The 17,234-nt window shown below is 48.0% G+C and overlaps 1 protein-coding gene across 1 annotated transcript in view; it reads left to right on the plus strand.

Moving 5' to 3' along the window:
* The first annotated feature begins 3,440 nt into the window (after positions 1-3,440).
* The window catches only part of GNMT (glycine N-methyltransferase), a 45,981-nt gene continuing 32,187 nt past the window's right edge, over positions 3,441-17,234 (plus strand). The window contains exon 1 of the mRNA XM_088450694.1: positions 3,441-3,731. Within this exon, the coding sequence (XP_088306820.1) occupies positions 3,526-3,731 (206 nt within the window). The 5' untranslated portion in view covers positions 3,441-3,525. The remainder of the gene's footprint in view (positions 3,732-17,234) is intronic.

Raw genomic sequence — 17,234 nt, forward strand, 5'->3', positions numbered from 1 at the left:
TCATTGGGAAAATGGCGGCGGCCATTTTCCTGGTGACATGCGCATACGCAGAAAAGATGTCCCCGGGAAAAAGGCGCAGGTGCCATTTTCCCGGAGGCCCGCGCATGCACACTAGATTCTGGCTTGAAGACAGAATCTACCTCGCTCAGTGCACTGACAAAGTGGTGGAGGCCGCACACGGGCCCCTTCCTTTCTCAAAAAGGCCCTTGATGCGCCTTAGGATCTTACTGATGACTTGAGGTGGCAGTCTGCATCTCCTCACAGTCTTGTCATCAGGCATTTCAAATAAGGTAACACATGCGGTAAATGCCCTTTCTTGACTGCTGGCGTCATTGTTGCTGCGGCTGGAGTTGAGGCCGATGAGAGGGGTTGGACTCTGGCGGATACATAGACATCGCAGTCTGGTCAATAAACACTACAAAGTAAAAGTAACAAAGGTTTTTATTGTAAAACAAATTGTAAAATCAGCTATTTTGTTTAAAAAAATCTCTGCCGATAAACAGGAAAAACATAAGGACAAAATATATCTTTGAAAAAACTTTAAATGACAGAAGATGTGATTTGATGTAAATAAAAAAAAAAACCAGCAAACACACATGGCTCAATTTTCAAGATGTACAGAGAAGCAGAGGGCCTGATTCAGATCCGGACGCTATTTGCGGACGCTCGTTCTGAAAAAGGGGCTGGATATTTAAATTGAGCGCTCGCTCTTTGCGGTCTGTTGACGCCTCTATGTCTGAACGAGCGTCCGAAACATGTGCTCGCTATTTTGTAAAGACGCCCCTTGGCCGCTCGCATCATACGTCATCTCCGCTATTTATTAGATTAATCGAGTACATCGAAAGGCGTATGAACTGCTCGCTATTCTTGTGGTAGCATTTTCCTACCGCAATCATGCGAGCAGTTAAGGCTAAAAGACAACCAAGTGACGTGGTCGATGACGCTGCTTGGTTAATTATGCACACCCTTAAAGCGCCCGTTTTGACCTTTTGGCACGCCTGCGTTCTGATCTCCACTCCCCGTTTTCAAGCACCTTTCCCTGTTACCACCCACAAACGCCTCATCCTGTCACTCAAATTAGCAGGCAATCGCTATTTTGCGAGCACACGATTTCCGACCACACTGACTTGTTGGCGCATGCGCATTACAACCCATACACATGCGCAGATGTGCGAACATCGCTCCCACTCTGCTGTCCGCGGACTGTACCCAGTCTGTTAGCGGGGGTTGTAGCTCAGCATGCAGCGATCTCCGCTGTGCCTCCGGCAATCTTTCTGGCCTCTGGCTCTATTGATGAAAGGTGGCTGGTGGCTTGTGTAGTGGTCAGGGCTCCAACATGTTTCGTCCACGTGGCGGACTTTTTCAAGGAAGCCAGGCTGTTGGTCGTTGCTTTAATTTATATTATGCTGATTGCACCAATTACTGCAAGTTGATGCAGCTGTGTGATAGATTTTTTTTTTTTTAGGAAAAAACTTTATTATAAAAAAACTATATCAGCATAATTGCTGACTAAATGAGACTAATAATTAAAAATAGCATAATGCTTATATAGATAAATGAATTGGTAACGAAAAGTATGATAATAGTATAGATAAAAAATAAGATATCTATGTAAAAATTAAAATAAATAGAAAAATGGAAAATAAAGATTTGGAAATACATATAACAAAATAAATAAAATGAAATGTAATGAAATAAAATAAAATGGAATGAAGTAAAAATAATAAATAGTGGACCACAGGATGTATAAAAACAGGTTATTAAGCACTAGTTAAACATGAACTCAGTTCAAAATCTATATTGAGTCCTCCGGGATGCAAAGTTTTCAGTTCATAAATCCATTGTGTTTCTTTTTAGGACATTCGTTGCATAAAATTCCCCCCTCTCCAATCTTCTTCAATTTTCTGTATAGATATGAATCTTAACCCCTTAGGATTACTGTTGTGTTTAATGAAGAAATGGTCAGAGACGCTGTTTGTCATAGCATCGTTCTCGCCATTTTAGGTGGTGAGACTGATGTGGTCCCCATTGACGGCAATGGAGACCTGACGCTGCCCTTCCAGCATCTGTGAAGCCTTCCAGGCACTGCCGGGTCCCCGTATCACACAGGAGCCCAACACTGGCAGCGTTAGGCTTAGTGGAGCACGAGGAGGACTTCACTGGACCTCGCCGGAGGGGTAGGTATTGATAAATACTAGTGGCATTTTCGTTTGTATCACAGTGATACTAAACGAAAAATGCTGCTGGTATTTACCTTCGTTCTTAAATGGGGCCCTCTGTCGACTATAAAGCACTAGTACTAAAGTTGTGTTTTCTCTCCTCTCAGATATTATGCATATTTCTACTTTTACGCACTTAGGGTGCATATTTATTAAACTGAAATTGTGTGAAATCCTCCAAAAACACCAGTTTTGGGGGGATCACCACAATATCTAAGAATTCCGAGGAATTAAGATGAAGGAACCGCAGCAGATATTGATATCTGCCGTCGTCCCTCCATTTACTTCACAGAGCAGCCTTCACAGGTGCTGTTGTATTTACCAAGCTCTGGAAGGCAAAGTCTATCAAATACCTAAAGCCGGGTACACATTACACAATGTGTTTACCTGGCGGACACACGACCGCACTTTATGTGGTTCACCAGCCGCATCAACAAGAATGGGGTCCTTCATCTAATTGACAGATTGAGTAGAATGTATGCTGGATCTGTCGATGCGATGAAAAACCCCGGGGGAGCGCACATTGTCATACAAACTGGCCGATAGTGGGTACACACTGGCCGATGTGGACGATATGTCAGCCTCTACGCGCCGATGTGCACTGTGCACAAATCCCATACATACGGTTGACTTAATTTGTGCATTTTGATATGCATCCCTATGGGGCCGCCAACTTAAATGCACAATGTAGGGGCATGTACCGGTGATTTGGGGGTGATGTAGGGTGCTGTGACAATGGAGCATCACCGATGCATTGTCCTAATTCAATGAACCCCAAACTGTCTAGAGATAACTCAGCTGGTCTCTACCTACACCATGGCATGTTACTGCAATGACAATGGTAGTTATTTAGGGTCTCAGTAACTTATCAAAACTTCTATAGAGGATAAGTGGAAGTTTAAAAAAAAAAAAAAATCCAATAAGATTCTGGCTATCATGTTGTAGAGCGTACTAGGTAAATGACAGCTTGACTCTGATTGGTTGCTATGACAACATCCCATTTGTGCTCTATAGAAGGTTTGCTTGATCTGTGACACAGGGCTCAGTTGCCCCCTCACCTTGCTGGCCCGGCTCGGTGACCTGTGATTGGCCGGTCGGTGGGTGGGTGCCTGTGTACACTACGAGAACTCCCGCAGCTGCTGCCGCTGTGATTGGTCTGTGGGAGTGGGGGCGTGTGAGGGAGCGGCGTGGCCATTGGCTCTGGCAGGATGTATGGTGTGTGGGGTGCAGCGTGTTCGGTGGGCACTGGTGCTGCTGCTGAGCTGACTCAGCACTTGGCTCTGCAGACGCGTCGCAGCCAGGGACCATGGTGGACAGTGTGTACCGGACCCGCTCCCTGGGGGTGGCAGCGGAGGGGCTCCCTGATCAGTATGCGGATGGCCGGGCAGCTCGAGTCTGGCATTACTACATCGGAGACAAGCGAAGCCGCACCGATGAATATCGCTCCTGGATCCTGTCCCTGCTGCAGAAGCATGGCTGCCAGACCGTGCTGGACGTCGCCTGTGGCACAGGGTGAGCTCATGGGGGAAGTAGTGTTACTTGTGCTGCAACATTGGCCGTAGGATCCCATCTGTCATATTAGCCCGATTCCATCTAGTTGTCACTAATGTCAATGATCGTCCAATCACACTGATAGTTCGACCCATGCTGTAACATACTTAACTATCACACATTTCTCTCTACTGGCACTAGCATGCTGCTTCATTGATGATCTCAACTTGTACTGTCACTAATACACCGCTCCATCACCCCGTACTGTCACTAATACACTGCTCCATCACCCCGTACTGTCACTGATACACTGCTCCATCTCTTCTGTACTGTCACTAATACACTGCTCCATCTCTTCTGTACTGTCACTAATACACTGCTCCATCACCCCGTACTGTCACTGATACACTGCTCCATCACCCCGTACTGTCACTAATATGCTGCACCATCACCCCGTACTGTCATTAATACGCTGCACCATCACCCCGTACTGGCACTAATACACTGCTCCATCACCCCGTACTGTCACTGATACACTGCTCCATCACCCCGTACTGTCACTAATACACTGCTCCATCACCCCGTACTGTCACTAATACACTGCTCCATCACCCCGTACTGTCACTGATACACTGCTCCATCGCCCCGTACTGTCACTAATACACTGCTTCATCACCCCGTACTGTCACTAATACACTGCTTCATCACCCCGTACTGTCACTGATACACTGCTCCATCACCCCGTACTGTCACTGATACACTGCTACATCACCCCGTAGTGTCACTAATACACTGCTCCATCACCCCGTAGTGTCACTAATACACTGCTTCATCACCCCGTACTGTCACTGATACACTGCTCCATCACCACGTACTGTCATTGATACGCTGCTCCATCTCTTCTGTACTGTCACTAATACACTGCTCCATCACCCCGTAGTGTCACTAATACACTGCTCCATCACCCCGTAGTGTCATTAATACACTGCTTCATCACCCCGTACTGTCACTAATACACTGCTCCATCACCCCGTACTGTCACTAATACGCTGCACCATCACCCCGTACTGTCATTAATACGCTGCACCATCACCCCGTACTGGCACTAATACACTGCTCCATCACCCCGTACTGTCACTGATACACTGCTCCATCACCCCGTACTGTCACTGATACACTGCTCCATCACCCCGTACTGTCACTGATACACTGCTCCATCACCCCGTACTGTCACTGATACACTGCTCCATCACCACGTACTGTCACTGATACACTGCTCCATCACCCCGCAGTGACACTGATACACTGCTCCATCTCTTCTGTACTGTCACTAATACACTGCTCCATCACCCCGTAGTGTCACTAATACACTGCTCCATCACCCCGTAGTGTCACTAATACGCTGCTCCATCACCCCGTACTGTCACTAATACGCTGCACCATCACCCCGTACTGTCATTAATACGCTGCACCATCACCCCGTACTGGCACTAATACACTGCTCCATCACCCCGTACAGTCAATAATACGCTGCTCCATCACCCTGTACTGTCACTAATACACTGCTCCATCGCCCCTGTAGTGTCACTAATACACTGCCCCATCACCCTGTACTGTCACTGACCCACTGCTCCATCACCCTGTAGTGTTACTAATACATTGCTCCATCGCCCCCGTAGTGTCACTAATACACTGCTCCATCACCCCGCAGTGACACTAATACACTGCTCCATCTCTTCTGTAGTGTCACTAATACACTGCTCCATCACCCCGTACTGTCACTAATACACTGCTCCATCACCCCGCAGTGACACTAATACACTGCTCCTTCAGCCCGCAGTGACACTAATACACTGCTCCATCTCTTCTGTAGTGTCACTAATACACTGCTCCATCACCCCGTACTGTCACTAATACACTGCTCCATCACCCCGTAGTGTCACTAATACACTGCTCCATCACCCCGTAGTGTCACTAATACACTGCTCCATCACCCCGTAGTGTCACTAATACACTGCTCCATCACCCCGTACTGTCACTGACCCACTGCTCCATCACCCCGTACTGTCACTGACCCACTGCTCCATCACCCCGTAGTGTCACTAATACACTGCTCCATCACCCCCGTAGTGTCACTAATACACTGCTCCATCACCCCGTAGTGTTACTAATATACTGCTTCATTGTCCCCATAGTGTCACTAATACACTGCTCCATCACCCCATACTGTCACTAATACTGCTCCATCACCCCGTACTGTCACTGACCCACTGCTCCATCACCCTGTAGTGTCACTAATACACTGCTCCATCACCCCGCACTGTCACTAATACACTGCTCCATCATCCCGTACTGTCACTGACCCACTGCTCCATCACCCTGTAGTGTCACTAATACACTGCTCCATCATCCCGTAGTGTTACTAATACACTGCTCCATCACCCCGTACTGTCACTAATACGCTGCTCCATCACCCCGTACTGTCACTGACCCACTGCTCCATCACCCCGTAGTGTCACTAATACACTGCTCCATCACCCCCGTAGTGTCACTAATACACTGCTCCATCACCCCGTAGTGTTACTAATATACTGCTTCATTGTCCCCATAGTGTCACTAATACACTGCTCCATCACCCCATACTGTCACTAATACTGCTCCATCACCCCGTACTGTCACTGACCCACTGCTCCATCACCCTGTAGTGTCACTAATACACTGCTCCATCACCCCGTACTGTCACTGACCCACTGCTCCATCATCCCGTAGTGTTACTAATACACTGCTTCATCACCCTGTAGTGTCACTAATACACTGCTCCATCACCCTGTAGTGTCACTAATACACTGCTCCGTCATCCCGTAGTGTTACTAATACACTGCTTCATCATCCCGTGGTGTTACTAATACACTGCTCCATCACCCCGTACTGTCATTAATACACTGCTTCATCACCCCGTACTGTCACTAATACACTGCTCCATCACCCCGTAGTGTCACTAATACACTGCTTCATCACCCCGTACTGTCACTGATACACTGCTCCATCACCACGTACTGTCATTAATACGCTGCTCCATCTCTTCTGTACTGTCACTAATACACTGCTCCATCACCCCGTAGTGTCACTAATACACTGCTCCATCACCCCGTAGTGTCACTAATACACTGCTTCATCACCCCGTACTGTCACTAATACACTGCTCCATCACCCCGTACTGTCACTGACCCACTGCTCCATCACCCTGTAGTGTCACTAATACACTGCTCCATCACCCCGTACTGTCACTAATACACTGCTCCATCACCCCGTACTGTCACTGATACACTGCTCCATCACCACGTACTGTCATTAATACGCTGCTCCATCTCTTCTGTACTGTCACTAATACACTGCTCCATCACCCCGTAGTGTCACTAATACACTGCTCCATCACCCCGTAGTGTCACTAATACACTGCTCCATCACCCCGTAGTGTCACTAATACACTGCTTCATCACCCCGTACTGTCACTAATACACTGCTCCATCACCCCGTACTGTCACTGACCCACTGCTCCATCACCCTGTAGTGTCACTAATACACTGCTCCGTCACCCTGTAATACTATCACTAGCACACTGCTCCGTCACCCGGTAATACTATCACTAACACACTGCTCCATCACCCTGTAGTGTTACTAATACACTGCTTCATCGTCCCCACAGTGTCACTATATACACTGCTCCATCACCGCGAGTTAACGCTGTGTATACATAAGTACTGGAGCAATTCATTATTGGTCTGGTGCTATGACAGCTGCTCCGAAAAGCAGCTGTCCCCATGATCAGTAACATTGCTACAGAAGCAGGGGCGTATCTATAATGGGTGCAGGGCGGATGTTGCATACGAGCCCCCGGGTCCAGGGGCGGCCCGCACCGCACACCCTGCACCCATGTTGTCTAAAACTTACCTCTACAAGGTCCCACGTCGGGTCTCTCAGCGCTGCTCAAATTGCCGGAAAATGGCAGACACGGAAGTTTTTCCTCTGTGTTGCGCACGTGCTGTGAGGAAATCGCCGGAAAATGGTGGACGCGACATTTCCCCGGAAATCTGCGCATTGGCAGTAGACTATGAGCACACTCTCTTGTCCAGAGTCTACTGATTCTGGGGTGGCCGGCCAGCCGCATCATCAGTCAGCTGCCAGCCGTCGGGGTGAGAGGAGGGGGCCTGTGACGGGGGATGCACATGGGCCCCCTCCTCTCTAAAGACGCCCCTGTACAGAAGCAGCAGTGTTACTTACCCTCCGGTGCCAGCCTTCTGCTCATGTGTGACCTGAGGTCACGCATGTGCACCGCCACCGGTCTCGCAGTGAGAAGGCAGCAGAGGGGTCCGCTCGTTTCACTTTTTATAGCCCCAAACCTCCTTCCCATAGGAAAGAGCAGGGCTCCTGGAATCCGCATGTAAAATGGGCCCATAATACAATGATCTAACCACGTCCTCTTTCACTAATACAGTCATCTAACCCCCTATCACTAATACAGTGATCTAACCGCTTGTCCCTCTTTCACTAATTCAGTCATCTAACCGCTTGTCCCTCTGTCACTAATACAGTGATCTGACCACTTGTCCCTCTGTCACTAATACACTGATCTGACCGCTTGTCCCTCTGTCACTAATACACTGATCTGACCGCTTGTCCCTCTGTCACTAATACACTGATCTGACCGCTTGTCCCTCTGTCACTAATACACTGATCTGACCGCTTGTTCGTCTGTCACTAATACACTGATCTGACCGCTGTCCCCCTGTCAGTAATACACTGATCTGACCGCTTGTCCCTCTGTCACTAATACACTGATCTGACCGCTTGTCCCTCTGTCACTAATACACTGATCTGACCGCTTGTCCCTCTGTCACTAATACACTGATCTGACCGCTTGTCCCTCTGTCACTAATACACTGATCTGACCGCTTGTCCCTCTGTCACTAATACACTGATCTGACTGCTTGTCCTCTGTCACTAATACACTAATCTGACCGCTTGTCCTCTGTCACTAATACATTTATCTGACCGCTTGTCCTCTGTCACTAATACACTGATCTGACCGCTCGTCCTTCTGTCACTAATACGGTGATCTAGCCCACTGTCCTTTGTCACTAACAGTCATCTAACTCCCTTTCCTCTGTCACTAATACAGTGATCTAACCGCTTATCCTCTGTCACTAATACAGTGATCTAACCGCTTATCCTCTGTCGCTAATACAGTGATCTATCCGCTGTCCCTCTGTCACTAATACAGTGATCTAACCGCTTATCCTCTGTCGCTAATACAGTGATCTAACCGCTTATCCTCTGTCACTAATACAGTGATCTAACCCAGAGGTTCCCAAACTTTTCTGAATCACGGCGCCCTAGAGTAACAGCATTGTTTTCACGGCACCCCTAAGCCAAACGTTTGTTATTGTGAAATTCAGAAAAAAATGTAGTAAAGTCATAAAGTGAAGTATATTGTGCTGACCTGTCATCCTTAGGTTCAGTTATCTGGTGTTAGACAGTTTGACCTTCTGTTTGTCTGCATATTTACATTACATTGACCATAAATAATTTGATTTGGTGTTGGACGACCAACCTGAGGCACCCCTGCAAGTATCCTGAGGCACCCCAGGGTCGCACAGTTTGGGAACCACTGATCTTATCACTTGTCCTCTGTCAGCAATACAGTGATCTAACCACTTGTCCTCTGTCGCTAATACACTGATCTGACCGCTTGTCCCTCTGTCATTAATACACTGATCTGACCGCTTGTCCCCCTGTCATTAATACACTGATCTGACCGCTTGTCCCTCTGTCATTAATACACTGATCTGACCGCTTGTCCTCTGTCACTAATACACTGATCTGACCGCTTGTCCCCCTGTCAGTAATACACTGATCTAACCGCTTGTCCTCCTGTCATTAATACAGTGATCTAACCGCTTGTCCCCGTGTCATTAATACACTGATCTGACCGCTTGTCCTCCTGTCACTAATACTCTGATCTGACCGCTTGTCCTCTGTCACTAATACACTGATCTGACTGCTTGTCCCCCTGTCAGTAATACACTGATCTAACCGCTTGTCCTCCTGTCATTAATACAGTGATCTAACCGCTTGTCCCCGTGTCATTAATACAGTGATCTAACCGCTTGTCCTCCTGTCATTAATACAGTGATCTAACCGCTTGTCCCCGTGTCATTAATATACTGATCTGACCGCTTGTCCTCCTGTCACTAATACTCTGATCTGACCGCTTGTCCTCTGTCACTAATACACTGATCTGACTGCTTGTCCCCCTGTCACTAATACACTGATCTGACTGCTTGTCCTCCTATACACTGATCTGACTGCTTGTCCCCGTGTCATTAATACACTGATCTGACCGCTTGTCCTCCTGTCATTAATACAGTGATCTAACCCAATATCCTCTGTCACTACTACAGTGATCTAACCACTTGTCCTCTGTCACTAATAGCGATGTAACCACTTGTCCTCTGTCACTAATACTGTGATCTAACCGCTTGTCCTCTGTCACCAATATACTGATCTAACTGCAATTTCTTTTTGACTACATAAATATAGATGCCCTAAAACAGAAGTTATTAATGTTTTTCAAGTCACAGAGACCCCTTGGGCTGGCATATTATGTGTATACAGTTGATGGGACATGTAAAACACCAGAGTTCTCCTGTCCCTAAATAATACATCCTATCTATCTATTAACAAGAATTCCATCAGTTACTTTATAATTATTTCAGCAAGTGCAGAACTTTGGTGCTATGTTTTGAGAGGGGTGGATTTTAGGGGTCAGGTTGCCCCTTAGGTACAACAGTAATGGCCACCCACCGATTTTATTATTTTCATTGTTATAAGCACACATTTGGCAATTGGTTGTTTAATATAACATAATAATAAAACAAGCCATTAGCTCTGACATATTATTTTATATTTAATTATTTATGCACTAATTAGGACAGCTTGTAGAGGCAGTCTGCCCATGTCCTACATATTCACACCCATCTCAATATGACATATGGTACAGTACAGTGGAAATATTATATAGTTACTGGTAAATTTCCGACTGATAGTAATGAAACAAGTGTTCAACTGCTGCCCCCCCAGCAATTGCCGCCCCTAGGCATGTGCCTAATTCACTACTTCTTTTGAGTCTGATTGGCTGCCTCTCCCGGTGTATCCGTAAGGTGCTGGAAAGTGAACTGTAGCACTATTCTGCCGAACTGTATTTAGAGTAGTAAAAAGATAATTATACGTACATCCAGACACGCTACACACACACGCTACACACACACGCTACACACACACGCTACACACACACGCACACACGTCACAAACCCCTGTAATATGTAAAATAATAGGATGTGCTATAAAGGGGTGGTCTGCATGGGTTACTGGCAGCATTTGGCAGGGTCGTCCGGGGACAGCTGTGCAGTGCATCTGGATATCACAGGTTCACGCATACAACAGGCATTTTTATTGACTTTTGTAATTATCAGATTACTCTGTCCAAGAACCAGTTTCTGGCCTTCCCTTTGCTGCTCTGGACTGACTCACAGTGTACTGAACCCTTTGGCTTTGACCCTGACTCAATCCTCTGATAGCTCCCTGGCTTCCAAGTGTACGGAACATGTGGCGGTAAACATGACCATGATTTTGATACACTGGCACCTGAACGTCCAGCACTTATTCCAGTATAGGAATAGCCCCTACCCGGAAAAGCCAAGAACTTCAAAAGTGTTAAGCCCTCCAGTGCACCATTCCCTTAAAAAGACCATTGAGTTGCTGCATTACACCTTTACCCCATCCCTTTCCTACATTCCCAGCATTTATGACAAGATGGGGAGAATAGTTTTTTTCGCTGCCACTTTTGACACCGTCGGTCCACCTCTTCTGCTGCTCTTCATTTACACCACTCAGGTAGGGCCATAGTGGGAATTGAACCCATGACCTCAGTGCTGTGAGGCAGTAATGCTAACCAGTACACCGTCTGTGCTGCTCATTATGACAGTGTCAACATCCCTTCCAAGTTGACATTCTGAATGTCGACTGTTGTACCACATCCCTACTCCCATCTACACTGGTATATACACCTATTATACTCCCATCTATACTACTTTCATGGATACGGCCTTACACCTACCTTTACTGATCACACCGGTACACCCTCACAGCTACCCTACTCCCACCGGTACATCCTCACACCTTCTCTAGTCCATTCTATACTACGGCAGCAGAGCAGTGACTGACTACTGAATAGATGCTTCGCACATGTGCACAGCATCTAAACCAGGGATGGGGAACCTCAGGCCCGGGGGCCATATAAGGCCCCCGGAATCATTTGGTCTGGCCCTTGGAGCTTTTTTTCTGCTAGCCTCATCTGGCTAGCAGGGTGTCTACAATGGCACCCTGCAGCCAGAATCTATACAGCAGTGCCTCCTGGAGCGTCCCTAGGATGCTTCAGACGGTCACACCGCTGTCCTTATAACTCCCCGGAGCATCCTCAGGATGCTTTGGGAAATGCTGTAATCATCGGCGGTTGTGGTCCAGCCCCCATGTGACATCATGCGAAGGGGCATTGCCTGCACCAGGCCTGCGAATAATGGGGTATATATATATAAAAATTGCCCTTGGCAGAAAAAAGGTTCCCCACCCCTGATCTAAACAGTGCAGGGAGGAGAGCCTGGCCAGTGCAGGGAGGAGAGCCTGGCCAGTGCAGGGAGGAGAGCCTGGCCAGTGCAGGGAGGAGAGCCTGGCCTGTGCAGGGAAGAGAGCCTGGCCTGTGCAGGGAAGAGAGCCTGGCCAGTGCAGGGAGGAAAGCCTGGCCAGTGCAGGGAGGAGAGTCTGGCCAGTGCAGGGAGGAGAACCTGGCCAGTGCAGGGAAGAGAGCCTCCAGAGAAAATGGGGAACGTGCCTCAAGGCCATGCCCTTTTTCAACAAGCATGAGGTTCCGATTTCAAAGGTTCCGATTTCAAAAGTACATTTGTTGGGAGGTATGCACTGATACTCTCACACTCCCTTAGGGATGATTTGCTGTATTATCCTGCCACATATCAATAGGCTATTAAAAGAAAAAAAAAAATAGACACGCCCCAAATAAAGCCACTTGCTATTTTTCACAACCACACCCTCTTTTCTGAAGATGGTTCACTGTCAAAAAGTTTGCTTATGGGATGTAGTCTGGAACCCGACGGTCTAAATGCCGACCGCCGGCTTCCAGACTGCTTTATCCTGACTAGGGACAAATGACAGGCGTCTAAATCTAAATCTAGACGCCTGTCATTTGCCCAACGTCGGGAGACCGGCGCCCGGCATCCCGATCGAGCGGATGTCGGGCGCTGCAGCGGACAGCCGTGGGGGGGGAGGGTTAGGTTTAGGGCTCCCGGGGGGGACCTGGGGTCTGGCACCCCCCGGGAGGAGGTTAGGGTTAGGCTAGGGGGATGGAGGGTTAGGGTTAGGCACCCTTGGGGGGAGGTTAGGGTTAGACAACCCCCCCCGGGGGACTTAGGTTTAGGCGGCGGGGAAAGGGGGGTTAGGTTTAGGCACAGGGGGGGAGGTTAGGCACCCCTAAGGAGGGTTAGGTTAGGTTAGTAAATACTTACCTTTAGGACGATTAGGATTTCCTCCTTTGTTGGGCAGCCGCTGTCGGGAATTGAACCATGCGGTCGGCGATAATACATATCACACCCTTGCTTATTGCCCACTGAGATGTGAGAAGGGCCTAAATAGAGAAGCCTCTTCTGTTGTTTTCATATTTTTTCTTTGACTTCTCTGTATCCTGGTTCCACCACTTGGTTTTTGATCTTGTAGTCCTCTGGCTGGATAGGAGATAACCATCTGTCTCTTCCAGCTGTCACCTATATATTGGAATACTCATGTGGGAGGGGCTTTGACAACCTCGGCAGCAGAAGAGCGAATCGTTACAACCCTCATGAGATGGAGCGAATCACAAAGTTACAGCAACTATCACATGGTCATATACCATTACAAAATGGAGCCTATTGCCAGCCTGATATTCATTCTTCCTGGTATACTGGAGAGGTGACAACTGTCTGTCTGGGAATCTCTGTAGGAACACAGCTCTTGTAATATAACTGTACTGAATAGTGCAGTGTTTTTCCTGCATTCTGTTTATGGTATCTTCTGACTGCTGGAGCCACCAAGCGGAGGATGCTGGGACAGGCCACATGTGAGTGTGTAGGTGTACTTCCACAATAATCATGACAGATGTGGGACTATCTTTTGGAGCAGCCCATGTAGCCAAAGGGGTTCCAGCTATACTGGTCGATCTACTGCAGAGGCCTCCACTCTTCTGACCAAGCGTTCATGGGAGCCAGTACATCCTCGATAAAACTGTCTCACCCGGCAGGTAAATACTAAACAGTTCACCTTGTATGCTCGTAGCAGGTTCTTCGGATGAGTTCGGAGAGGCAAAGAGGATGGGGGTCACACAAAGGTACAGATGAATAGTTTATTTCCGTAGAGCACGGTTTTATTAGTAAACAGACTGTAACGCTCACAGATTACTGAAATAATCATGTAACATAGAATTCTTCACAATAGGTTCACTTGGCAAATCTTACTTTTCACAAACGAACAGCTGGTCATAAAATGACATCACATTGATGGCAAATATGGTGTGCAAAATACAATTCAAGTGATCTCACAGTTACCGATAATACTGCATAGTTACCATTTTCATTGTTACTTCACATAACCAATAACTTACATTGCAAAACTCTGATAAACAATCCCACAACCCTTGACTAGTGCGCATGAGAATAATGTCAATACTCTAGGGCAGTGTTGGGTAACCTTGACACTCCAGCTGTTGTGAAACTATATATCCCAGCATTCCCTGCCACAGTTTTAGCATGCCCTAATAGCAAAACTGTAGCAGTGCATGCTGGGTTATGTAGTTCCATAAAAGCTGGAGTATCAAGGTTAGCCAACACTGCTCTAGGCTGATCAGCACGTTGGGGCCCAAGGGTAAGTATGAGAAGTACTTTATTCTCCTTATGTGACATATATGCCCTTGAGGATTCTGGTTATAACTACCAGGTGACAATATCATAGTGGGATAATGTATAATAGCTATTATACCAGGAAAGTTACTGTAGCTTCGCTCCAAAAACTGGCTGTCCCAATGTACTATGGCAGTGGTTCTCAAACTCGGTCCTCAGGACCCCACACAGTTCACGTTTTGCAGGTCTCCCAGCAGGTGCACAGGTGTATTCATTACTCACTGACATATTTGAAAAGATCCACAGGTGGAACTAATTATTTCACTTGCGATTCTGTGAGGAGACATGGAAAACATGCACTGTTGGGGGTCCTGAGGACCGAGTTTGAGAACCTGTGTACTATGGCAATAATAGTGTCCGAGGCGTATGTGAGTGTGCTGCTTAATGTCACAAAGTTCAAAACTCACCACAGTGCTGCCTGTATCGCTTTGTAGTCTGTCTCTGGTGGAGCTGCCTGACTCACCACAGTGCTGCCTGTATCTCTTTGTAGTCTGTCTCTGGTGGAGCTGCCTGACTCACCAGTGCTCCCTGTATCGCTTTGTAGTCTGTCTCTGGTGGAGCTGCCTGACTCACCACAGTGCTGCCTGTATCGCTTTGTAGTCTGTCTCTGGTGGAGCTGGCTGACTCACCGCAGTGCTGCCTGTATCGCTTTGTAGTCTGTCTCTGGTGGAGCTGGCTGACTCACCACAGTGCTGCCTGTATCGCTTTGTAGTCTGTCTCTGGTGGAGCTGCCTGACTCACCACAGTGCTGCCTGTATCGCTTTGTAGTCTGTCTCTGGTGGAGCTGGCTGACTCACCACAGTGCTGCCTGTATCTCTTTGTAGTCTGTCTTTGGTGGAGCTGGCTGACTCACCACAGTGCTGCCTGTATCTCTTTGTAGTCTGTCTCTGGTGGAGCTGCCTGACTCACCACAGTGCTGCCTGTATCTCTTTGTAGTCTGTCTCTGGTGGAGCTGCCTGACTCACCAGTGCTGCCTGTATCGCTTTGTAGTCTGTCTCTGGTGGAGCTGGCTGACTCACCACAGTGCTGCCTGTATCACTTTGTAGTCTGTCTCTGGTGGAGCTAGCTGACTCACCACAGTGCTGCCTGTATCGATTTGTAGTTTTTCTCTGGTGGAGCTAGCTGACTCACCACAGTGCTGCCTGTATCGATTTGTAGTCTTTCTCTGGTGGAGCAGCCTGACTCACCACAGTGCTGCCTGTATCACTATGTAGTCTGTCTCTGGTGGAGCTGCCTGACTCACCAGTGCTGCTTGTATCGCTTTGTAGTCTGTCTCTGGTGGAGCTGGCTGAATCACCACAGTACTGCCTGTATCACTTTGTAGTCTGTCTCTGGTGGAGCTGCCTGACTCACCACAGTGTTGCCTGTATCGCTTTGTAGTCTGTCTCTGGTGGAGCAGCCTGACTCACCACAGTGCTGCCTGTATCTCTTTGTAGTCTGTCTCTGGTGGAGCTGGCTGACTCACCACCGTGCTGCCTGTATCGCTTTGTAGTCTGTCTCTGGTGGAGCTGGCTGACTCTTTTAATCAGGAGCTGCAGCCTCCATTCACTGCTGTGGTACAATAGTTGCAAAGATAGAGAAAAAGGCTCCCAGCTATGACTGCTGTAGATAGCTTGTAGAAGTGTCATCCACTCTGCTGTCTGCACCCTGGTGTGATTGCTGTTAGGATAATGCAGCTCTCCTAGCACTCTGCCTCAGCCATCCACTGCCTGTCTCCAGAGGTCTGGCTCTTTTCACACTGCTGCCCCACTTACTGTAACTACAGGGGCTCCAAACACACACCTCTCCACTTGGCCTCTGGTCACAACATGCTTTCCCCTCTCCTCACACTTCCTGGGATCTCTCTCTCTCTCAGTCAGGGCACAATCTGCTTACACGTGCTCCCTACAGCCAGCTTCTGGGTCCTAAAGTCCTCCTCTTCCTCCAAGCACACTGCAGTCCTGTGCTATTCACGTGAAAGGCTGTCAGGGAATGAACCCCTGCTTTCCCTGGGGGAATCTTTCAGGGGTGTCACAAAACTGTTTCAGATTACTGTAGAACCCCCTCAGGGAAACAGGGTGGTAGCCAGCCCCTTGAGTGGTACACCTCCTGGATAAAGATAGGAACTGGGGTGATGGAGAAGGCAGCTGTCCTCCACATACTGAATAATGACCATGTTTTATCAGTGGAGAAATGCTTTAGTGAAAATAAAAAATAAACCAACACAAAGGGCTCTTTTCATTATGTTAATTATCAGGGTCCGAGCGGACCCTGATAATTAACATTTCAACTCTCGGCGAGCGCCAGAACAAATTAATAAGTGATCCGGCACAGAGACAGCTGATCCGGAGCACTGAAAGTCGGCAGTGCTAGTGTGCCATACATGCCTACCCTCCCAGTTTTCGCGGGAGGTTCCCGATTTTTTGGGTAACCCCCCGCACCCCCGGAAGGGTAGGCATTTCTCCCGCATTCTGCCCACTTCCTAGTG

The sequence above is a fragment of the Taudactylus pleione genome, unplaced genomic scaffold, assembly GCF_031769625.1.
Source record: "Taudactylus pleione unplaced genomic scaffold, aTauple2 ptg000522l, whole genome shotgun sequence".
Lineage (NCBI taxonomy): Eukaryota > Metazoa > Chordata > Amphibia > Anura > Myobatrachidae > Taudactylus > Taudactylus pleione.